This window comes from Colossoma macropomum, unplaced genomic scaffold, assembly GCF_904425465.1.
Source record: "Colossoma macropomum unplaced genomic scaffold, Colossoma_macropomum, whole genome shotgun sequence".
In the NCBI taxonomy this organism is placed as follows: Eukaryota; Metazoa; Chordata; class Actinopteri; order Characiformes; family Serrasalmidae; genus Colossoma; species Colossoma macropomum.
Window position 1 is genome coordinate 33,690,152 of NW_023494796.1, and position 24,943 is coordinate 33,715,094.

The following is a 24,943-nucleotide window of genomic DNA, read 5'->3' on the forward strand; positions in this document are numbered from 1 at the left end:
ATGCAGGGCAGCATTTGTTCAGGTGGTGAGGATTTACAGATTGTTATTTTAGCGTTAATAAATGCAGAGGCTGGCATCCGAACTCAACTACATTTCAAAGAACTTCCTGCCGAGCCTGAACCACGTCAAGTTTGAAGTCTAAATCCAGAACAAAGCTTTTCCAGACCCAACCCAAACCATGTTGCGTCCAAAAATAATATTATTCATTTGCAGATGTGTTGTGTCCTCTGTACCTCTGTACCAGGGACGTTTGCCAAGCCTTCCTCCCGTCGCCGATGTCTCCCTTTGGCTAATGAACAGTGTGGTACACAAATCTAATGCGCATATTTACTGACGGCGCATGAATCAGATGACAGTAAAAGAAAATGCTCATTACTTTAATCGCATAACTATCATTGAATTATTCATCGTGGTTTCAATCTGCTCAATCTGTGTTTCATTACGGTGAATTATGAGGCTTTCAGGGCTGAAACTTTAATGTAATGGCTGCCTATTCGTTTGTCTGGTAGCGCAAGGTTGCAGCACAGTCATGTCGCATGTAGTAGTATGAGGGCCCCCGAGGCGAGCGCATGGGCATTTTCATATCATTACAGCACAATCACTTCTACCTTTTACACAGAATCCATTAGAGTCTATGGGTTCTACATCTTAGATACTCATCATGTTGTTTATTAACTGCTAATAGCAGGTACTTAAGACAGTCATTTCGTGTTCTGTGATATAATTCATAATCAAATACTCCTTAAGTCCAAAGCCCTTTTTTTCTAGTTATACACTGTATGGCCAAAAGTATGTGGACACCCGGACATCTCACCTATATGAGCTTGGTGGAGGTCCAAGATTTTGGAGTGTTTCTGAGGGAATTTGTGCCCATTCAATTAAAAGAGCATTTGTGAGATCGGACACTTGTGTTCTGGCTCACAATTGGTGTTCCAGTTCATCCCAAAGGTGTTCATTGGGGTTGAGGTCAGGGCTCTGTGAGGGCCACTGGAGTTCGTCCACACCAAACTGGTCAGTCCATGTCTTTATGGAGCTGCTTTGTGCACAGGGGCCCAGTCATGCTGGAACAGGAAAGTTTGGTGGAGGAGGGATGATGAGCTGCGGCTGTTTTTCAGAGTTTTAGCCCTTTAGTTCCAGTAAACGGTGACATTAATGCTACAATATAAAAAGACATTTTAGACAACTGTATTCTCCCAACATGTCTTTGTATGCTGTGGCATTAACATTACCCTGGAACACTGATGTTGGATGAGAAGGCTCACAGTCGACACAAAGGTGTTCAGTGGGGTTGAGGTCAGGGCTCTGTGCAGACCACACTCTTCAAACCATGTCTTTATGGAGCTCGCTTTGTGATTGTTAGGCAAAGTTTATGCAACACATAGTAGTAAATACCTACAGGATACTTATAGGATATTTCATAATAATAATACTTATATAGTGCTAATCAAGGACTCAAAGATGCTTAAAATTTTTTAAAACACAAAACATTAGAGACATATGAAAACAGGAAACACAAAACCATAGGATCACAAGCAGAGACACAACAAGACTTGGTAGAGAGCTAATGTGAGGCTGTGGGTAGTTACAAGCAAGACAGAATGCTGAGTTAGGGTTAGCCTGCTGGACATGTGGGGGAGGAGAGTTCAGAGTCGGGGAGCCAACCTAGAGAAAGCATGATTGCCATATCCACGTAGGTTGGATGGTGGGATAGTGAGTAATCCAGCAGATGAGGACCTGAGAGTGAGAGCTGGTTTGTAGGGAATAAGGAGATCAGACAAGTAGGAAGGAGCAGGGTTACGTAGAGCTTTATAGGTGAGGAGAAGGGATTGAAGAGAGCCAGTGGAGATTCTGCAGGACAAGTGTAACGTGATGGAATTTGATGAATTTCTGGTACAGTAGAGTCCTAGCTGGCTACCACAAGCATTTTCACAATCTATGATGTGTGGCAAAGTGAGTGTTAGGAAGTACTGACTTAGTAGCATATATATATATATATATATATATATATATCTCCAAATCTCCAAAATGGTGACTTTACAGGAGAAGCAAAAAATACACTTTACTTTTAATGTAAGTCAATGGGCCCAGAATTGTTTATAAAATAATTTGGGGTCATTACATTTGGTTCAATCATCATGACATTTTCACACAATATAAAGGACAACAGGTTCATATTATATTATATATTTAAATTATGTCAAAAACTGGAAAACGACAAAAAAGTGTGTGTGTGTGTGTGTGCGTATATATATATATATATATATGTATATATATATATATATATATATATATATATATATATATATATATATATGTATATGTATGTGTGTGTATGTATATATATATATATATCGCTGCTGTCGGAACAAAACCTTGTATCTTCATAAAGGAAAAAACTACTTCACTGTTAATGTAAGTCAATGGAATTTTTTCCAAGCCATTTTCGACACAATGTAAAGGGAAACATATATATATATATACATACGTGTGTGTGTGTGTATATATATATATATATATAAAGTAGTCATTTTCTGAGTAGTTTGATCCACAGCTTGAATGTATTTATTATTTTTTCCCCAAAAAATCAACAAAATGTAATTTGGCTAGGGATGCCAAAACTTTTGCTACTGTATCTCTCTATCCTGGCTTGTTCAACCAGGAATAATTGACTGCTCATTAATGAAAATAAGAATCTCTCTCTCACACACATTCTCTTTATCTCTCACTCGCCATCTCTCTAGTATTCTCTTCATTGCTGTCTCCCACCATCTCTCTCTCTCTCTCTCTCTCTCTCTTCCTCTCTTCTTTTCATTTTAGTCTCTCTCTCACACATTGTCTTGTCTCTGTGTTTCTTATTCTCTCTCTCTGTCTCTCACATTCTCTTCATCTCTCTTTTTCTCAGATCTCTCATTCTCCATCTCTCTCATGTTGTTCTACACTGCGCTCTCTCTCTCTCTCTCTCTCTCTCTCTCTCTCTCTCTCTCTCTCTCTCTCTCTCTCTCTATTATTCCCTCGGCCCTTCCGTTACCACAGGTTGGTGTGTATTTGCCCTCACACTGAAACCCCTCCTCCCCCTCGCTAAGCAGTGGTCCACCCGTACTGGCCACTGTCAGTGTGTCAGAACTAACCTGAGTGACATAAAAAAATCTGTTAACCAGAGCTCTCTGAGCGCAACTTAGCGGCTAAAGTGGAGTCTGGGGAGAGAGAGCTGGCACTAACCGCTAATGAGGCATGCCCATGCCTCCTGGCAGCCGCCACTGACTGCATCAAAGCCTTACATCAGTCCAAACAAGGAGCTGAAATTAATGAATGGCTCCGTCTCCGAGGGCTAATTTTCCATCATCATTGCTGCCCAAGCCGGCCGGAAGAGCCAGGAGAGAAGGAGGAGGGTGGGGAGATCGTACCTTCATAGCCGCCCTGCATTCATTCTCGTTAATTCCGAGATCATAGCCTCTCTGTTCCCAATAATTGCCTACTCTTTTGCTTTGCAGGGGCAACAGCCCTATTGTGTTCCGTAGCGCGGGGACCGGCAGCCGCCTGGCTGTTTCTTCCACAATTACTTGATTGCGTCCCCCCCGTCAAAGCGCGACGCCAGCCTGCAGCGGTGGATAAAAGACGCCTGCATTATAGAGATTTAAAGGCAAATATTGATAAAGGCCTCAGCGGCACCAGGTCTTGTAATCTTCTTTAGCAGTTATTTAAAAAGAGGAGAACTGTGATACAGTTTGGAGAGGGTAGTAAACCAGTATCATATTGGTGTCACGTTGTTCTGTGATATGGATTTTACCATATTGTGGATGCCAAAAATGCTAAAACACCCTCTAGATGCTTAATGCAAGTCCTGTAGTAATAGAAATATCTGAATGTGAACACAACACAATCTAAACCTGCATATCCAAGTCCTACAAAGTCACCTGTACAGTGATGCTTCAAAAATAGTGAACGTTTAACCTAAAATGTGACCAAGTCTTCATTTAAGTCATAACAATAGATGAAGAAAAGCAGTAAAGCAGCATAACGTAAGTAACATAAGCAGGGCTCCAGACTAAAATGGTTGCAGTTGTGACCACAGTTATAAGTCACCAGTGGCGACAGGTAGCAACTTCGGATTATTATTATTTTTTATGGGTAACTATTTATTACTATTGCTCTGTATTTATTATCTTCTTTGTGTTGATGTATTTTCTTTTAGCTTTTTATTATCTCAACATGTAACTGATCAAAAAACACCTTCATGATTGCAGGATTTCAACCAGAGTGGCAAAAGCAGCCGAGCCGAGTCGGGTTTTTAGCAGTTTTTTTGATTTTTGCAGTGAACGTTGGTTTGTAGGAAATGGCAAAGTGGAAAATATCAGATTTCGCACAATCTGCATCGATGTCAGACCCTTAGAGGTCATCTGCTCAACCCTAATCTGATTCAGGACCAGTGAACCAGTGAAAGGCGCTCACAAAGATGTACATGAACAACCGTCCACTTCAAGCCCCTCATGCAAAAGTACAACCACAGAAAGATTTCTGAACGTCTTGATGAATTTCCATGGTATGAAAACTGAGGCTACATTCACATTACCAGGCTGAAGTGGCACAAATCTGATTTTCTGCCCTAACGTGACTCATGTCTGATGTTTTCAGGGCTGTATGGACACAAATCTGATCTTTTCAAATCCGACCTGAGTCACTTTCATATGTGGTCCTAGGTCAGATTTGTATCCGATTCGTGGCCATGTGACCTTAATGTGACACTCAGATCTGAATTCCTGTGCTTCTTTTTCCACTGCGCTGTGCCATCATTCAGCGTTACCATGGCAGCAGCGCCGAACAGAAGTTAAAGCCTGTAAACGGTGGAAAAGCAGCTCATCTCACCTTTTTCTCCTTCGTCTCGCTCTAATAATGAGGCTGAGAGCTGATCAGAGTTAATGATCTTCTCAGCGAAGCTCGTTCTGCTCGTTAGTTTGTGCTGATGATGCAGTGATTCATTCACGTGACGTTACTGAGTAGGATGTGATCATGAGGGTCATTTCAGGACGCCGGTTCATCACATTAATGACGGGCTTGATTCTCTTACCTAAACGAGTGTGAACCATCGTGACAGAAAGATCGGATTTGAGCAAAAATCAGATTTGAGTAATGAGGCTTGTAATGTGAACGTAGCTATAAAGCAGACTATACTGCAAAAGTAAGCAAAGATACAGCTGGATTTTTAACAGGAATGAATTATTAAAAAAAAAGAAACAAGACACATAAAAACGCACATGATTTTATTATCGTAAAGAGCGCTCCTAAGAAAGCTCCCTAAGCTCGCGGAGTGTCTCAGGCATGTGAAAAACAGCCGAGAAAGAATTCAGAGAGCTTAAAATTAAATTCAGCACAGCCTACGTGAAGAACTACCCTTCATCAGATTCACCTCCCAAATGCTGTTGATGAGAAAAGCGGACTGGACACGTTGAAGACGTATGACATGTATGACAAGAATCGGGCTCAGTGGGAGGCAGAGATACTGAAATCACAGAGCTGTGTTGAAAAGCTTTATTTTTTTGCATATTATTATTTTGCGTTTTTGGCATCTGATTTTTTTTTTCTTTTCGGAGCCGGTGGCTCCTTATGCTAGCTCTTGTCTGGAGCCCTGATGAGCAGTTATGTAGTTTTGTATTAATTTATTAGACAACATGATTCAGCTTCATATATTTTGGTTGGCAAAAGTATGTGAACCTCCAGAATAATCAGTTTGGTGTAGGCAGTAATTGGAGTTGAGGTTCAATCCATAGGAAGTGAATGTGGCTGACCGTACCCCATTTAAAAACATCACTCTGAGTCTTCACCATATAGTCTGGTCTTTACCACACATTTGTTAGTGAAAGCCATGTCTCAGTCAGATGAGATTGCTGAAGAGTTTGGATTTCACCCATCCACTGTTAGACAGTGTACAAATATAGGAAATTCAGAACCAGTGCTACACTTTCCAAAGGTGGTCATTCATAAAAATGACTCTAAGTCTAAGGCATATAATATTTTGGGAGATTACAAAGAACCCGAAGGTGACATCGAAGGATCTACAGTTATCTTTTACACTGGCTAATGTCTGTGTTATTGAGTCCACCATCAGGCAAACACTGAACAAGAAAGCTAGGTATGAAATGCTAGCATGAAGAAAGCCGCTACTCTCCAGAAAGAACACTTGTGCCTGTTGAAATTTTCCTAAAGACCACCTGGAAGAGTCAGAAGACAACTGAAATGATGTTATGTGGACAGATAAGGTCAAAATAGATTGAATGAGACGTACTTGGCAAAAACTATGTTTGGCACTGCAATTGTTTGGCACTGCATTCCAGCATAAGACTGTGAAACATGGTGGTGGCAGTGTCACAGTTTGGGGCTGTTTTGCCGCTGTTGGTCAAGAAATTCTATCGGAGAATGTTTGGGCACCCATCCATCAACTAAAGCTCAACAGCAGGTGGTCCTGCAGAAAGACAGTGACCCTAAAAATGTCAGTTAGTCTTCAAAGAATGGTTAAAGCAGAGGAAATGTTGCATTTTAAAAAGAGTCAGAGACTGTTCATCCAGTAGAAATGTTGTGGCAGTAGCTAAGATGTGGTGTTTGTTCAAGAAAACCCAACAACAAGTCAAAGCATTTCTATAAAAAGTCAATGTGCCGGGCTAAACAACAGTTACAGGAACTGTTTGGTTGAAGTCATTGCTGCTCATGCAGGTCGCACCAGTTACTGAAAGCAGAGGCTCGCATACTTTGCCAACAAAGACGTTTGGTGTTGAGCCACTTTGTTCAATAAATTAATAAAAAAAAACTATAGATTTGTTGGTGTTATTTGTTTTATTGGGTTCTCTTTGTCTATTTCTATGACTTAAATGAAGATCTGATCACATTTTAGGTTACATTTATGTAGAAATTCACATTCATAAAATATTCATTAAGCTAACAGCTGAATTTCTCGAGCTCGTTTTGCTTGTGTTATTGATTGTACTCCGGACCTTAACCCAGCATTGCATGATGTTGCCATATGGCAATGATTACTTTATCTCATTTTTGCTAAAAAGCAGTAATATAAAATGTGTGTTTTACTATTTAATTCTAGAAGAAGGGTCTTATACTTTAAAAGAACAAGTACCCGATGACATCACATGACCAGGAAATCTTATTATGATGTTGTTATTGCCATACATTCCAAATAACAATAGAAATTGTATTAATTTAACTCTGTAAATATTGGATTGTACTACGTATCACTAAGTATAAGCTGGATTTGTTTAGTCTTATTTTCAGTAAAAGTTTTTTTTTTTTTTTTAACTTTTTTAAAAACACATTAATATTATCATGTTCTAGTTATAATTCATGCCACAGAGGGTTAAAAGGGCACAGAGGGATTTGATAGTGGGTTTTTAGAGGGGGTGTACTCTTATTTGTGGCACCGAAAGTGTAACAAGTTGTCCTTCTGTGTGTATTCTCACTACGGAATGACGTCAGGCCCCACAAGACTAAGGTGCTGACAGCCTGATTATAAATATTAAAACTATTTTAATGATCCTAAAGATTTGTGACGTTAGATCTGTGATTGGGTGTCCATGGCAATGTAAACAACCCCAGACCTTTTTATTTCCTTTTAGGCTTTTATTTTCTGGCAGGAGCTGGACATTGAATCTGTGTGAAATAGCCAATTATGGAGGTAAAGGTACGTTCAATTTGGAGTGACCACGTTTATCAGAATGGTGAGTTTGCTAGCCATCTTGCTTGCTCATTGGTTATCAGTCAAGGTCTACTAAATAGATTTTGTGAGGGGTGATGTGAATGGCATTGTGTGCCCTGATTCTGATTGGTTCAAGGGATCAGTAGACCTCAACATCTTCCGATGAGCTCTGTGGTTACTGTGGAAACACAACAGGGCAGAAAACTGTCAATCGAAATGACCAGTATTCCTCATTTTGCAGACAGTCGTACAGGACCCTGTCGCTAAAACCATAAATAGATTTAGTTACGTTTAAATATTTATCGTCAACATAAATAACAAGTTGTTTGTTGGTGCAGATGATCACTGTGTGATGGGGAATAAACGGAACAGACTTCCTCTCTCACTCTTCCGTTGTGTAGAACATGACATGGAGTGGAGACTTGATGTATTTTGTTATATGTTTACCATGTTGTTGTTGTTGTCCTGATAGTGATGAATTGAGCTCATAACACCCACCTTTATGTTCAGCATTGGGCCAATTCAGTGTACAGCGTGTTTGAATGCAAAAGGCTCAGCTGCCTGTGAAAGAAATGCTGGAGACTGAAGCAAATGAGTGCATGTCAACTCAAAGGCCTCTCTAAAGCACCGATCAAATTGATCAAGTCACAGGTGGTCTTTCAGGTTTGGCTGAGTCGCTACCCTCAATCAGCTCGGCGATGCTGGAAGTTTTACAGAAAGCAGCACCGTAATTGCCACCTGTCATGGACGATAAAGAGCAGCTAGGGCCTGCATGATTTTAAAAGGTTAGCTAAAAATGCTCTGACAAACAACAAATGAATGCAAATGGTGACAGGAGCAAGCTAGGAAGGAGCCCTGTTTAAAAGGCACTGCTAGCTTTTATTTACTTTCAGAGGCATTACTATGTTTGGTCAGACTGTTGCTTTAGTGAAGCCCTTTTGGTTGACCGTTTGGCCTGCACTTATAACATTTCTCTGCTATCCATGTATAACTTAATGTGCTGCCTTAAACAAACAGTAGGACTTCCGTGGATTGACGTTGACCTCCTGCATGGTGGATAGAATGCAAACCTTTTGTTTCTGTTTTAGCAGATGTTACAAGCTTGGACTGGCTTTGCAGAACAAAATGAACCTGTTGAAGTTTGGGTGGTTGTTGTCTGTGGAACTGTCTCAGCATTAGTCCTGTTGTTGGGAGTTCATGAGTTCGATTCTCAGCGATGCCACAGCTGGGAGTCCAGGAGAGCACAACTGGTCTTGCTTTGGGTGGGCAGGCCCCCCTGACCCCTTCTTGCTCCAGTAACTCATTCGGGTGAGGTCTTTACAAAAGAGAGAGCATAGTTGAGGTATTAGCACGGGTAGTTGATACACACGCAATGTCAGCACACAGTCCTTGTTGTGTAAACATGTATCTGTGTGTGTGTGTGTGTGTATGTATGTATATATATATATATATATATATGTGTGTATATATATATATATATATATATATATATATATATATATATATATATATATATATATATATGTATATTCGACATTCCTAGTTAGCGCGAGAAACGTGTGATGACGTCACCAACTAATTAACTATTAAATTACTACTAATTTAGTCATTGATTTTAGTGGACTAATGTGTATTTAACTCTTTTCACAATTCACTCTTTGTGCATCATCATTGCACCTGACTTGGAAACCGAAGCAGGAGTTAAATGCAAGACTGACTTCAGTTTTTCCAGCTCAAGCTTGTTCTCTCCAAACAGCTTGGCTAATCAACCATCCAAGTGGACAGTGCTGATGTTAGTGTCTTATTCAAGGTGGAGCGGAAAACTCCAATAAGATCTGGCGAATAAGAAAACTAACTTCACCTCCATCATCAGGAGATCGCGAGTTTGATCCCTGGTGATGCTTCAGCCGTCCGTGGCTGGGAGTCCAAGAGAGCACAGATGTCCTCGCTCTCTCTGGGTGGGTCGGATGGTGCCCCCTGTCTCCCCCATCACCCAGCGCGATGCTAGTCAGTGCAGGCGTCTGTTAGCTGACGAACAGAACTAGTGTTTAGTGTTCTCCTCCGAGCGTGTTCGGCTGTCCAATGACGTTGCATTAGCTGCAGTTTGAAAAGATGCAGTGGAGCTTCACGGGTCTCGGAGGAAGCCTGTGTTCGCCTTCTCCCTCCTAGCGCTGCTAAACTGGGGAAAAATTTTAGAAAAAAGTCCAAAAAAAAGAATCTAAGTTTGTTTTCCAAACCAGTTTTCCAGCTCCTGAGTTTTTTTTACATTGATGGTTATTACTTTCACTGCAGTGTCCTCATTAGGCTGAATAGTATTTTTGTCAACAGTTGATAGATAAATAGAAGTAAAAGCTTTGCGTTGTGTCGACCACGCCGCAGTTTAATAGTAATCAATGGATGTCCTACTGTCCTACCTCGCAGCAGTTGCTACAAAAGCACACATTTGTGGGAAAAGTCACTTGTGTGGGTCAACCGTGAACTTAAACTGCCGCAGCGCTCACTGCCTTCCTGTACACTAAGCATTGCAGAGCTGGATCATTTCATAAAATTCCATTTTTACCTTGCACTGAGACACGAGGACAGGTCCCTTACAGACCTCACCTGGCTTTTTATGTTAGATCACAGAGCAGCTCGTGATCCACCATTACCGCCATGTTCTCGTCCTTTAAGCCGCAGCGTGTCTCCGTGCTTTGGTGGTACAAGCAGAGGACTGCGTCCTTTGAAACTTTGCCCTGAACATGTATTCCTTTTCATTTTATTGGGATTTGGATCCCCTCATTATTACCCATGTTTGAACATGATAGGTGGACTTTCCCTGCAGGGACGTGATGAGACGGGCAGCGGCGGCTTTGAAAAGCGCAGTTAAAGCAGCAGCGTGAGACAGCCTACTTTTTCAGAGCCACTGCTAATTAGAATAAGACAAGACCTAGTCCTCAGTCTGCCCAATTAAAGCTGAACCAAAGCCTGCCTTTTAAAAGGAATGTATTAAGTCATGCCAGGTAATGGGTCACTTTTGGTTCCATTGCCTGCTTTGATCATTCTCCTGTGTGGAAGCAGGAGCTGCTGTATGAGCTATAATGATGATGGAAAGTCTTTAGAACGAAACCTCTCTGGTATCGCGCTGTCTTCATGTCTTCATGTCTTCATGGAAGTGCGTTCTCAGAAGTTATTAGCTGTATCATTTATCAGCTGTCAGTTTGTTCTTGTACGATAACGATGTTGGAGGCTCCGTTGATGTGGTTTTATTGTTCTTGCTTATGTTGTCCATTCAGCTATATTGCCTTTATAAATGATGCCTAGGTAAAGATGAAAAAAGACAGTTACATTTGATGTTGCAGTGCTGCTCAAGTTAAGCACTGACTGATATGAAAAGTTGCCAGTGCAATTTTAAGGGGCGGAAAAGTTCTGATAACTGATATCAGCTGATATAATTTTACTTTTTATTTCATATTTTATTTGTATACCACAGTAGATTTATTTACTAAAATGATTGTTAGTTGTCAAGTGTAAAATGTGAAATGTGACAATGTTCATGTTTCGTAAGCAGCAGAAAAGAAACGGTTAAGCAACACCCTAGCAACTACCTGGGATACTATAGCATTGGCCCAGCAACACCTTAGCAACTACCTGGGATACTATAGCAATGGCCCAGCAACACCTTAGCAACTACCTGGGACACCATAGCAATAGCCTAGAAACATCTTAGCAATGGCCTAGCAACACTTTAGCAGCCACCTGGGATACCATAGCAATGGCCTAGCGAGACCTTAGCAACTACCTGGGACACCATAGCAATAGCCTAGCAACACTTTAGCAACTACCTGGAATATCATAGCATTGGCCCAGCATCACCTTAGCAACTACCTGGGATACCATAGCAATAGCTTAGCAACATCTTAGCAATGGCCTAGCAACACCTTAGCAGCCACCTGGGATACCATAGCAATGGCCTAGCAAGACCTTAGCAACTACCTGGGACACCATAGCAATAGCCTGGCAACATCTTAGCAATAGCCTAGCAACACCTTAGGAACTACCTAGGATGCCATAGCAACACCTTAGTAACCACCTGGAATACCATAGCAATTAAAATAATTATTAATGTATTACTGCCAATATTGTCCTCTATGCAAAAAAATACAGTCTGTACTGTAGTTCAGTTGATATAACAGTCAGACTCATATCAGACAGACATTCCTGTTTCATGGATCATTCCCAGTTTAACACTGTAATCCAGTTTTTTCAGTTATGATATTGAGAGCGTATTTTGTAGACTATTCAGTTAAACCTGATTACATGTTTTTTAAAAAAATAAATAAATAAAAATTGTATCTTCTTAATGAACTGGCAATGATTATGTGGCCGTTGGCTCAGTAATAATGCATTTTTGATCCCATTGTGTTGTTTAACCTCTAAAACTGTTGTTATTTAATGAATCGTCAAATAATCTGTAGATTACTGAATCACTAATAATCAGTAGTGACAGTCCAACACTGCAGTCATGTTTTTTTTTTCCTTTGTTTTTGAATTTGGTGTCAAGTGTTTGATGGCCGAGCATTCGCTGTCCCTCAGTACTACGTGTGTCATTCAAAGTCCAGCAAAGTTGAACTTTATAGTGTAATAATGATCCTAGAATACAGCATATTATCAGTATTCACGCTCATTATTGCATTTCTTCATGCAAATTATCCCAAATCCATCTTTCATATCTTTCCTTTGGGTGTAGTTGCACTCCAAGGCTGTTGTACTGACAGAGTTATTTTCTCTTGAAGTCTTCTTCTTTATGTTGCTGTCCTCCTCAGAATATAAATGGGGTAACCCACTGTTTTATGGAGCCTTAACACAATGGGAGCTCTCTGATGTTGATGCCCTCTGTGGCACGCTACAACATGAGACCATCTCTCCAGTAATGATGGAAGATAAAATATGAAACACGACTTTGCACATCCAACCTTCAGTCTCGACAAACTTCAGTTCAGCAGAGCCTTTCAGTTTCTATCCAGATTACCTTGCGAGCCTTTTATAGCAAAACTCACGCGCTCTGTACAAACTTACTCATTTAATTATAGATGATAGATCTTTTAACAAGGCTTACTTGGAATTCTCTGGCTTTGTAACTCACGCTTTGCTGAAAAGTAGGGCTGTCACTGTAGTGAGGTGTCAGTGTTATGCTAAAACACAGGGGAGGCCATCATTTCCACCATGAGCAGTGCTCTTTATCAAACACCAGGGCAGAAAGTTAAAAATAAAGCACTGAACTTGTGGGGGAGGTCACCACCAGCTATACGCTTCACCCTTATGGTGACCACCAACCCACACTAACTAAACCCAAACAGTAACAACATGAACAATAAAATTAACAACATTTAAGTCCCTTTTTTTCATGAGTATTCAGATGCTAAACAATAAAAATGGGCTTAACCAGAGAACAACAAACCATCCAGATAAAAGATAAACTAGCATTTAGAAAAACTTAAAAATGTATATAAATGTAAGCATCAGGCTTTTACTATAGAGCAATGCTGCTGTAATACACGCAGAATGTGGTTTGACACTGTCTTGCTGAAATAATCAAGGCCTTCCCTGAAAAAGACGTCGTCTGGATGGCAGCATATGAGGCCAAAACATGTATATATCATTCAGCATTAATGGTCCCTTCACAGATGTGCACGTCACCCATGCCATGTGCACTAATGCCCCCCTAAACCATCATGAATACTGGCTTTTGAACTGTGAACTGATAACAAGCTGAGTGGTCTTTAGTCCGGAGGACACAGTGTCCATGATTTCCAAAAGAATTTCAAATTTTGATTCGTCGGACCACAGGACACTTTTCCACTTCACCTCAGTCCATTTTAAATGAGCTCAGGCCCAGAGAAGGTGGCAGCATTTCTGGATCCTGTTTATATATGGTTTCTTCTTTGCGTTTTAGGGTTTTAACTTGCATTTGTGGATGCAGTGATGAACTGTTTTCACAGACAGTGGTTTTCAGAAGTGTTTCTGAGCTCATGCAGTGATTTCCACTACAGAATCATGTCTGTTTTTAATGCAGTGCTGTCTGAGGGCCCAAAGATCACGGCCAGCTAATACTGGTTTTTGGCCTTGTCCCTTACATACAGAGATTTCTCCAGATTCTCTGAGTCTTTTAATGATATTATGTACCGTAGATGATGAAAAGCAAAAGTTCTTTGCTGTTTTATGTTGAGAAACGTTTTTCTTGAATTGTTACACTATTTGATGGTGCAGTCTTTCACAGAGTGGTGAACCCCTCCTCATCTTTACTTCTGTAAGACTCCGCCTCTCTGAGATGCTCTTTATACCCAATCATGTTACTGACCTGTTGCCAATCAACCACCAGGTGTATTTTTAGCATTACACAACTTTACCAGCCTTTTGTTCCCCCATCCCAACTTTTTTGGAACGTGTTGCTGGCATCAAATTCAAAATGGGCAAATATTTTTCAAAGAACAATAAAATTTCTCAGTTTCAACGTTTGATATGTTGTGTTTGTGTTATTTTTAAATAAAATATAGGATTTAAATGATTTGCACATCATTGCATTTTTCCCAACTTTTTTGGAAATGGGGTTGTACATGGTAAAGTTTGGTGGAGGGGGGATAATGAGCTGGGGCTGTTTTTCAGCGTTTCAGGGTAATATTAATGCTACAGTATACAATGGCGTATTGTAAGCATACAATGGTCTAAAATGTCTTTGTGTGCTGTAGCATTAATGTTACCCCTCACTGGAACTAAGGGGTTCAAACCCTGAAAAAACAGCCCCAGCTCATTATCCCTCCTCCACCAAACTTTACTGTTCCAGTATGACTGAGCCCCAGTGCACAAAGCGAGCTTCAAAAAGACATGAAATGACCAGTTTGGTGTGGAGGAACCCCAGTGGCCCTCACAGAGCCCTGACCTCAACCCTGCTGAACACCTTTGGGATGAACTAGAACGGAGATTGTGGGCCAGACCCTCACGTCCAACATCAGTGTCTGACCTCACAAATGATCTTCTGGATGAATGGGCAGAAATTCCCACAGACTCTCCAACATCTTGTAGAAGCTTCCCAGAAGAGTGGAAGCTGTTACAGCTGCAAAGGGGGACCAACTCCATATTAATGTCCATGGATTTGGAATGAGATGTCCAACAAGGTGTGATGGTCAGGTGTCCACATACTTTTGGCCATATGGTGTGTGTATTATCATTAGGCAGAATGACGATCATTGCTGATTCATGGAGAAAGTCAACTTAAAGCAAAGATGCATCTTTAATCAAGCAATCACGTTTAGTGAAGTAACCCTGACAGCTTTATTGAAAAGTTAATAAAGTTGCCAGTTTCCTAATAGGTATAAATTCACTGCTGCTCTCTTTCAGACGCCGCATATGGGAGATATTCCGGTGATTCTTTCCTGGAGTTTGAGGGCATCGACCTGGGAGCTGTGAACAATATCACAGTGCGGTTTCAGACGTGGTCTTGGAACGGAACGCTCCTGTATGTGGACCAAGGACGCGTACGCAGAGGCTTCTTCTTCATCAAACTCCACCTTTTCAATGGAACGCTACAGGTGAGGATATACAGGTAACGTACTGTACGGTGTGTCTGACACGTCTGTTTACTGCAGCGTGAGATTACAGCATTATAAAAACCACCATGTGCTTCAGAGTCTTTCAGTTAGAGCCTGAATTATATCAGAAAATCGGTAAATGAATGTTTTCGTTCATTTTGTACTAACTTCTTTCTTCCCTTGTTCAGTATGATTTCTCCTGTAACCAAGAAGAAGGGATTCGGAGGATTAACACCAACATACAAGTCAACGATGGCAATGAGTATCTGGCGCATGTGAGGTAAAAGAGTAGTTTAAAGTTGTATGTAAAAGTTTGAACATCCCCCATAAAATTCCCTGTTGATTTTAGTGAAAATAAGTGTAAGCATCCTCTACAGAGACACACTTCTGCATACTTTAATACACAATTACTGTTTCTTTGCTTAACACATTGAGGAAAAAATAAAGCATAAAATATATGTCCTGTGCAAAATTTATGGCACACATGAAAACACGATAGACGCTTGCGGGTTAAAGTAGCACTCAGTTCATCTTTACTTGATGGTTTAAGGCAAAAAAGTTAAACTAATGGAAAAATAAGTCATACACAAAAAGGCTCACAGATAAGATGATGCTAAATACACAACCTGTACTTTGCGAAGACTGCTGCCTAAAGGATTATATACTCTCTAACTCAGGGGTCGCAACCCAAATGTTAAGAAGAACCATTTTGTCCTTCCTACAAAAATCTAACCACCTTGCTAGGCACAACATTACATGTTCGTTTTACCATCTTGGCTGTAAATGTGTCTCAGTATGTGCTGATGTACTAGTGTAGGATAAAAATATAATATAAACGAAAGTGCAGACTCACTTTGCTCTGCTTTAATCTTTAGCTCAGCTATAGCTGCTTTTCTCACATCTCCAGCAGGAAACCTTTCCACAAAAGTAGAACAGTTTCTTGTAAAATGTCTCTCAACGTTCGACTTTTTATGAGGCTGAAGTCGCCTCTCATTCACCAGCTTCTTGTTCAAATTTTCCTGTTCCACCTTAGATGATGCCTGAGGTGCCAGAGTGTAACTGCTGCACCATTTAAGGTGGAACGGGAGACTTTTTCGTGTTTGTCAGTTTCTCATTGCAGATTAAACGTATCAGGAAACCAGCTGGAGTCATTATAAACACAAATAAGTCCATTTGTCTCCAAATTATCGATGTTCGTCTTAAATCTCTCTCTTTGCTGTTTCGTTAGCTACTAGCTAGGCGAGACTGTTGTCTGTGTTGCTATGGTGACCAGCAGTCTGCGCTGATCTTCAGGGTTAAAGGGTGAATCAGCAGTTCTACATTAACTCCAGAGTTTAAGACCATTTATTGTTAAACTGTGTTGAACGATCAGCAGAGCTTTATTTTACTGTAAAGGAGGATTATTTTATTTTTACCTACTAATCTGATTCAGCTGTGGAGCCACAACAGGACAGGAAAAGAGCTGCAGGTTGTCGACCCCTGATATAATTAAAGACATACAACAAGTAATGTGTGCAAGCTCTGGTGACGTGGAATGTTCGAAAGAGTTCTTATTGGCCGATGGTGATGAGTGTTGTCAGGTGGTCTCCCGCAGGAGAGGGAACGAGCGGAACAGGTGTCCTCAGTGGGAGGCGTGACAGTATTATATTTCATGTTTTTTTCCCCAGTATGTTAAGGCAGGGCAAATAAATTGAAATTATGCAAGAAATTAAGCAGGAAAATGTCATATTTACATATGTTCTTTGTAAAGGATGTTAGTTTATTTTTTTAACTTATCAACAAAACATTATTTTACCGGGGATGTTTAAACTTTTGCATACAGCCATCTGTCATAGTGCAATATTCATTCATGCTGTAAAATAATACTATTGTGTGTATTCAGAAAACTCCAGCTGACGTTTCTGTACCGTCAAACTGACGTCTGGTCAGAGTGTCCAGAAATGTAACTGTTATAATTTAATAACTTGAAAAATGGTGGTTAAATCATCAAAATCATTATTAATATCGTTAATAATGTCAGTTCATCGTCAGTAATATCAGTATCTATAATAAATAGGATGTAATGATAATAATAACAATAATTGAACATAGTTATTTAATTTAAAGATCAGAATTTGCATATTCAGATCTTATAAGCTCATTAGAAGTAAGTATAAATGGACAGATATTTGAGGATCAGGGGCTGTATTACAGAACCTTCCTATCTTTAGTCCTAAATTAATGTCTGACACGCTCAAGATAAGATTTTCACACATTTATACTACAGAAGGAGATCTTAATTTGGGACTTATACTTTATCATGTAGTATTTTATCTTATGTCAAGTTAGGAAATCCTAATCTATTCAGTCCTGGTTGAGAATGAATTGGTTACAGCAATACGCGCATGGCTTGGACATAAACATGCCCTGCTGTTTCTCCTAATGAACAGCCATATATTTAACTCTGTACTGTAGCATCAGCGTAAAGTAAGATACAAGGGAGGCTGCGATTCCACCAAGAGAAGTGCTGTTTATTAAACACCACGGCCGAAACACACAAACACTGAACTCAGAGGGCACCACCAGCCTCAGGCTTCACCCTGACGGTGACCAGCCCTCCAACACTAAACACCCACAGCCCAACACAAAATAACACAACAAACACCAACCAGATACCTTTAAGCCTCTAAAATCTCAGGCTAATTTCATGCTGAAGCTTTTCACTCAATAACTACAGGGACTTCAGTGCAAACTGGCTGAGCTGTTCTAGAAGTTTGTAACAAAACTTGGACCCTGCTGGTGGGCCCTGGTCATTTAAGGGGTTAACTGATGAACAACCACATTAACCACAGCTGATGGCCACGCCTTAGGAGCTGATGGCCACGCCTAAGGAGCTGATGGCCACACCTCAGAAGCTGACGGCCATGCCTTTAAATGCTGATGGCCATGCCTCAGGAGCTGATGGCCACGCCTCAGGAGCTGATGGCCACACCTCAGAAGCTGATGGCCATGCCTTTAAATGCTGATGGCCATGCCTCAGGAGCTGATGGCCACACCTCAGGAGCTGATGGCCACGCCTGAGAAGCTGATGGCCACGCCTTCAGGAGCTGATGGACGCGCCTTTAAATGCTGATGGCCACGCCTCAGAAGCTAATGGCCACGCCTCGAGAGCTGATGACCACGCCTCAGAAGCTGATGGCCATGCCTCAGAAGCAGATGGCCATGCCTTTAAATGCTGATGGCCGCGCCTCAGGAGCTGATGGCCACGTCTTTAAAAGCTGATGGCCACGCCTCAGAAGCTGATGGCCACGTCTTTAAAAGCTGATGGCCACGCCTCAGGAGCTGATGGCCACGCCTCAGAAGCTTATGGCCACACCTCGAGAGCCGATGGCCACGCCTCAGAAGCTTATGGCCACGCCGAGGGAGTATTTAGGAAGAGCTGACAGGTTCTTATCAGGTGGTAGGATAAGATGATGACCCTAGATGCCATGACTGGGCAGGTTTTCGTGGAGGGCAGCCGTCGTCTCATGATCATGCTGGAGTGAGCTTTGATTGTTTGCAAACTTTGGTGGCATCATTAATAGAATTTTGATTCTGCCCAATGGATCGTCATATCTCCACAACGCACATCGGCACAGCTTTCCATTGATATCAGTGTCACGCTGCACTGTTACACCCCCACAGCTGAATAAGGGCTAGTGTTAGACTGAATTAAGCTGAATAACAGTAAAATAAAAATGTAACAGGCATGTTGATATTTAGTTTTGCTGGCTTTATATGAATTGTGGTGGTCAGATCGTGCGATACCCTTAGAATACAGCAGTTCTGTGCATGTTGCTAGCGAGCCCTTCAGCTTGAGCCGTAGATGCTACGGTTGCTCCTTTTCAGCCACCTGTACAGGCCGTTCACTGAGATGTATCCACAAGAAATGATTTGAATTCCTGGCAAAAGCAGAGCTTTTCTAAACGGCCTAAACGCTCTTAATAAATATTTTCAAACCTCCTTACAGAGCCAGTTATTACCAGCACGTCAGTTTGAAAGCTCGTCTTGCTTTGAGAGATGCAGCTCCGCCCCAATCGTGAGCCACGCTTCTGTTGATTAATCTGATGTTTAGAAAAAGAGCAGACAAGTAATCAAATTAGTGGGCCATCATGGACGTTTCAGCTCTGTACTTTTGCGAGGTCTCTTTTATGTCTGGACATAAAATTTCACTCCAAGAAAAATAGCAGAAAGGTTTATTTACAGCAGACATGACAGACCACGAAGGATGTGATCATAAAATCTTTGAAATTTATGATTAAGTCCTCAAAGTTCAGAAAACTAGCAGCGTCGCTTCAGTGCCGTCACTGAAGGCTGGTGCTTCTTGATTCCCAGCCAACTCTGCATTTTAGGAGAATCAATCTGCCATGTTTATTTTTCATCAACAAATTTGATAAAGAAGCAGCGCTGAATGTCCAAACGGCTGCTGAAATTGGTCATTACTCAGTGCCGGTCATTTGTGAAAGGAAGAACTGAAAAGTAAACTTAGCAAAAGATAGGGTCCTAAATTCAGTCCTAAACTCCTAAAGAGGTAAGATAAGAGTTAAACGGGTGGTTTTAACCCATTTTCCTGTAGTTTTTTATTAATATTTGACAAGGAATTACAATTAATGATACACATAGTAATTAATTGTATACATAATTATGATTATTTACCAGTTAGTGGCTTCCAAGTTTGACAAGTTTGCATTTGCCATGTTTAAACAATGAAACATGACAAAAATGTTTTTTCTTTTCAAAGCTTAATTCGTACATTATGAGGTTCTGCAACGCTAAGTGGTGACAGATCCAGCAGATTTTTTGGGGGGTGGGTGATGAGGGGGAGAAAAGGGGTAGCAATGCAAAAAAATGAATTTGTGTCACGCTATGAAGGAGCATTAGACATGCAGCTCAGTGATAAGTCTTCTGACAGTGTGGTTCTTCAGCAAAGAACGTTCTTGATACAGACTGTTACCCTGCGTTCACGGCATTGTGGCCGAAGGACATTCATTTTCAATGAGAACTGCGATTTTTAGCGAGAGGAGGCGGCGCAAACGTTGGTGACGTGACAAAGTTGAGTGGAGTTTAACTTTATGCAAATAAGGAGCGACGCAACATAATGATTACCAATAGGAATTAAGCACTGAGCAGCGTAGTGCGCACTTTACCTCCTTTATCTCTGCCACTGTGAAATGGTGCGCTCCGTTTTTGGTTTCTAGATAGTTGTTCCTACTAGAGATGGAATAACGGTGACGGTACTTTTCCCGCAAATAGACAGTAAAAAGACCAAATAGCGTTTTCCTCACACACTGACTGCACAGACACAGGGATTCAATAAAAATAAGCACACAAGCGATTCCTCAACAGGATTTTTAATTTTAGTGGGTACGTCTCTGATTTGGGCTTGCCGTCAGTGAAACCATGGCAACCAATGGTCATTTGGAGTTCAGAAATGCCCACAAGGGAAGAGCCGTCAGTGATTTGGGTGACAAGAGGCGAAAAGTCCGGTGTGAACGCAGGGTTAGCCCTACTGTTATCTCCAGAGCTTACTAACATCTTAATCCTTGGGGTTAATTTGACCCAAGCAGTCTAAACCTCCAGAGAACGATTATCGTCAAAATTGTTTCCCAAGTTTGTGTCAGGTTCCTTTTTTCCTTGCAAAAATATCGCTGCTGTCAGAACAAAACCCTGTATCTCCATTTCTGTAGTTTTTCAGTTTTTGACATAATTAAAAAAATATATCTGTTGCTTTTTACATTGTGTGTAAATTTCATGATGAATGGACCAAAAGAAATGACCCAAAATGACTTGGTAAAAAGTCTGGTTCCATTAACTTACATTAAAAGTAAAGTATGTTTTTTCCTTCTCCTGCAAAGTTACCATTTTGGAGATACGAGGTTTTGTTCCGACAACAGCGACATGTATGATGTTAAATATTGAATGAGGTCAAATTGTCCCCAAAAATAATAGGAGGGTTGGGGCATTCTCACACTTGGGGCTTCTCCAGACTCTGAGCCATTTACCCAGAGAGTTCATAACATTTGGACACGTGAAAGCAGTTTTTCAGTTCTAGTAGCAATCCAGAGAACTAGGGATGGGTACATGGTTAATTAGTCAAGCTGCCAAATTCGAGAACTGAAATCACTGGCTGTGTTTACATGCAAAGATATTCTCCAATCTGATTGATCACATTCCGATTATATATTTAGACTGAGGTGTTTATTCTCACTCAGCAATCTGATGGAAAATCTCTGTTTACATGGTCACTACAAGTAATCAGGGCCAAAATGGTGCACATGTATAGAGAACCGCTTAGTGTAGACGTTACCATGACAACCAGCATCACGTGAGTCCAGTCAGAGTGAGATGAGCAGCAGTGAGCAGTGCTTGTGTTTTTAACTGCTTTAAAATGATGTCAGACTCAGGAAAACGTCCTTCACATGTCCTTATTAAAGAAGGCCGAGAGGAAGACGTCGTGTTCTGAGACACATAAGCTGGACGTCCGTCCCACCGCCGTCTTTTAAAGATCAGAGCATAAACTTCGTCTCCTCTGCAGACCAGTTTCTGCTCCGCCATGTTGAACGGTATAAACTTTCACTATGATGTGACGAACATGATCAGAACATACTTAAACTTTCCGATAGGGAATGTAATCAGATACAGGCGTTTACACGGATATTATTCTTCTATTTAACGGATTATTTACAGGATTACCCACCTCGATCAGTCGGATAGAGACTGTATTCTGAATGGCCTCAGTTGGACTAGACTATTCCGACTGAGGTGTTTACATGAACGTATTCTACTCTGACTGAGCTATTAGTCAGGAGAAAATATCCAGACTAACAATTCAGTGAAACGCTCATTTTTACTTGTTTTAACAGGACTGTAAACTGTAAAAGGTTTTTTGAGAGGCAAACTCAAAAACTGTGGACAGATTTTGTGATGATCATAGCATCGGGCCTAGAAATGGCCCAATAGCACTTTTTATTTTCTGAATTTCTTTACCAATAGTGAAGACTTGTATCTGCTAATACCAGTACAGTATTTTTTCTTGAACAACAACCAATGTTTACAGTGAGCTGTTTTTAATTGCAGGACTTGAGATACGATGATCTAAAAGTAGTTCATCATGCTCAAATATTATAGTTCTGCATATTGTTGCTGTCCAACAAAATCTGTGTCCATCTCTAAAATGTGAAGTTTACAGAAGAGGCAAAAAACCTCTACTTTCAGCGTAAGTTTATGTAAATAGATTTTATTCCGTGCGATTTTAAAGTATTTATGTTTGTCCATTCATCATGAAATTTTCTCACAAATCTGTTGAGCTCAATGATATAGAAAAGTAAAAATAGGCAAAAATAGAGATGTTTGTTTTTCTTTAGACAGCGATGGTATCCAAAAAGCATGTGTGCATATTACCACACACATCTATTTAATATGTTAATGAAGTCTTCCAAAACAAGTACTGACTTAAATTAAGCCCTGGTTTTCTATCTGCAAAACAAGCCTGTATTCCCCAAAATAATTTTTCATAAATTTCAGTGCATTAAAAAGTCTCACTTTGAATATGAAGACTAATGTGATTAAGCGAAAGTTTTTAATGTCTTACTCTGCTTTTTTCAGTAAGCTACAAAAACTACATATAAGCCACTACAACATGGTTTTGCAGCATTTTCCAGCGACTTCTAAGAGTCTGAGTTACGCGTCCATCCCGGAAGAATTGTCCCACCTAGGGTTCGTCCTCCAAAGCACCGAGGGCCTCTCCGTCCCCGGCCTTTTTAATATCTCTCAGTCGAAAACAATTCCCTTTAAATGTAACGGATCTCTTTGGGGACGGCCGGGCTGAAGGACTCTGAGGGCTGGCTGCCCTCTGGCGAGGAGCCAGGCCGCTCTGCCAGAGCGCTCCTAAATTAACTGCCTCTCCGGAGCCGCTCTGGAGGACGGACTTTGGGGAACATGGCCGTGCTGTGGCCCCGAGCGGCGGGCGGAGCGAGAGTCCGCCAGTTACAGGCTTAACAAATCAACCCGGATCGCCTCTCCTCGAACCCTCCCTCCTTGAGGGCTGTCACGGGACTCAGGCCTGATGGATCCCGAGCATTTGCGAGCGCACAGAGCCTCCAGCTGCGCATAGTTAGCCCAGAATCCACACTTAGGTAATTATCTTCCCTCCCCTGTTGTTTCGGCCGAGGCCGAATTAGCTTTTGAAATCTCCCAAGACTCAGGAACTGGCTCGAGAACGGCATGTCCACGACATGGAAGATGGTGAGGAGAGAAAGAAGCTATTTCTCGTTCAGCGTCACAAGAAATCGCCCGTCAAAACACAAGTGTAGGGGTGCAAAATAAGGTGTTAAACACTTAAAAAGATGATTTTTCAAAGGCAGTGGTTCTCTTTAGAACCACAAGTTCAATATAGAACCATTTGCATGATTAATGTTTCTTTACATGGTGAAATTGTTCTTCAGATTGATGGAGAATGTGTGGTATATGGTTCTGCATAGCACCAAAAAGGGTTCTGCTGTTCTTCCAATTATAGAACGTGTGTCAGGCTCCAGTCCTCGCGCAGCAAAACTCTGCAGACTTCAGCTCACTCCCTCATTAAACACACCTGATTAGGCTCATCAGTTGATTATCAAAGTCTTCATTAACTGAATTCGGAGCGTTAGGTGAAGGTAAACGCTAATTTCCGCAGCACTTTGGCCCAAGAGGTCCCCAGTTTGACACGCCTAACCTAGAAGAACTCTTTTTGGTGCTATATAGAACCAGATACAACACTTCCTGCATCAGTCTGAAGAACGATTCCTCCATGCAAAGGACCAGTTAAGCATGAAATGTTTCTCTATAAAACTCGTGGTTTTAATAGAACCATTGTTTAATAGAACCATTGTCTTTACTAAAGAACCCTTGAACAATACAGTGATGTGAGCGACAGATCACACAGTTACCTGGTTTAAACCTGCTCATCCACAACGGCTACATTATACAAGAAGCTGCTGCAAGTAAATCCGGGAGCGTTCACTGCCTCCACAACTACATACTTAAAATAGATGAAGAAAATGGTTCTTTATAGGACCATGAACACTCAAAAAAAACCCTTCAAAAAGGTTCTGTATAGAACCATCTGTTGCATGTTCCATCGATCTGAGGAACTCTTTCATGATGCATTAAGCATGCAAATGGTTCTTTGAGTCGTTCAGAGTGGTTTGGTGTGAAACGCTCTGTTCTACAGAAACTTAGAGTCAGAACTGTTCACAGTGGTGGTGATAGGAACCAGACGTCCACCTCTAAAAGCTCCCTCACAGAAAGTTACTACAGGAAATGGTTATGAATTCACTGCCTGATGACTGAGACACTGTTTTACAGTAGTTAGACTGGCTAAATTAAAAAATTAAAAGTTTTCAATGGCGAAATGTGCTTGGTAACTCAAAAATCTGTGAATATAATTATAGCAAACGACCCGTGTGGTCTTTAAAGATGACTTCGCCAGTCTCTGAATCTTTCACCTATAGGGAAAGCAAGGGTTAAGGGACGGAGAGAGAGAGGGACGAGCGAGTTTGCAGGTGAGGGATGGCCTCAAAGCTCGGCCGTTGTTCGTTTTGCTGTCCGCTTTTTATGACATGCCGTTAATAGCTTGTCACTGCTCTGACGCTATCGGACAGTTTTAATATAACGGTCGCACCACAAT

General features: G+C 41.1%; 1 protein-coding gene across 1 annotated transcript in view; it reads left to right on the forward strand.

Annotated features, from left to right (window-relative positions):
- Positions 1-24,943, forward strand: part of eys (eyes shut homolog) — a 433,237-nt gene that overhangs the window by 249,619 nt on the left and 158,675 nt on the right. The window contains exons 31-32 of the mRNA XM_036583442.1: positions 15,071-15,261; positions 15,450-15,541. Coding sequence (XP_036439335.1) covers positions 15,071-15,261; positions 15,450-15,541 — 283 coding nt within the window. The remainder of the gene's footprint in view (positions 1-15,070; positions 15,262-15,449; positions 15,542-24,943) is intronic.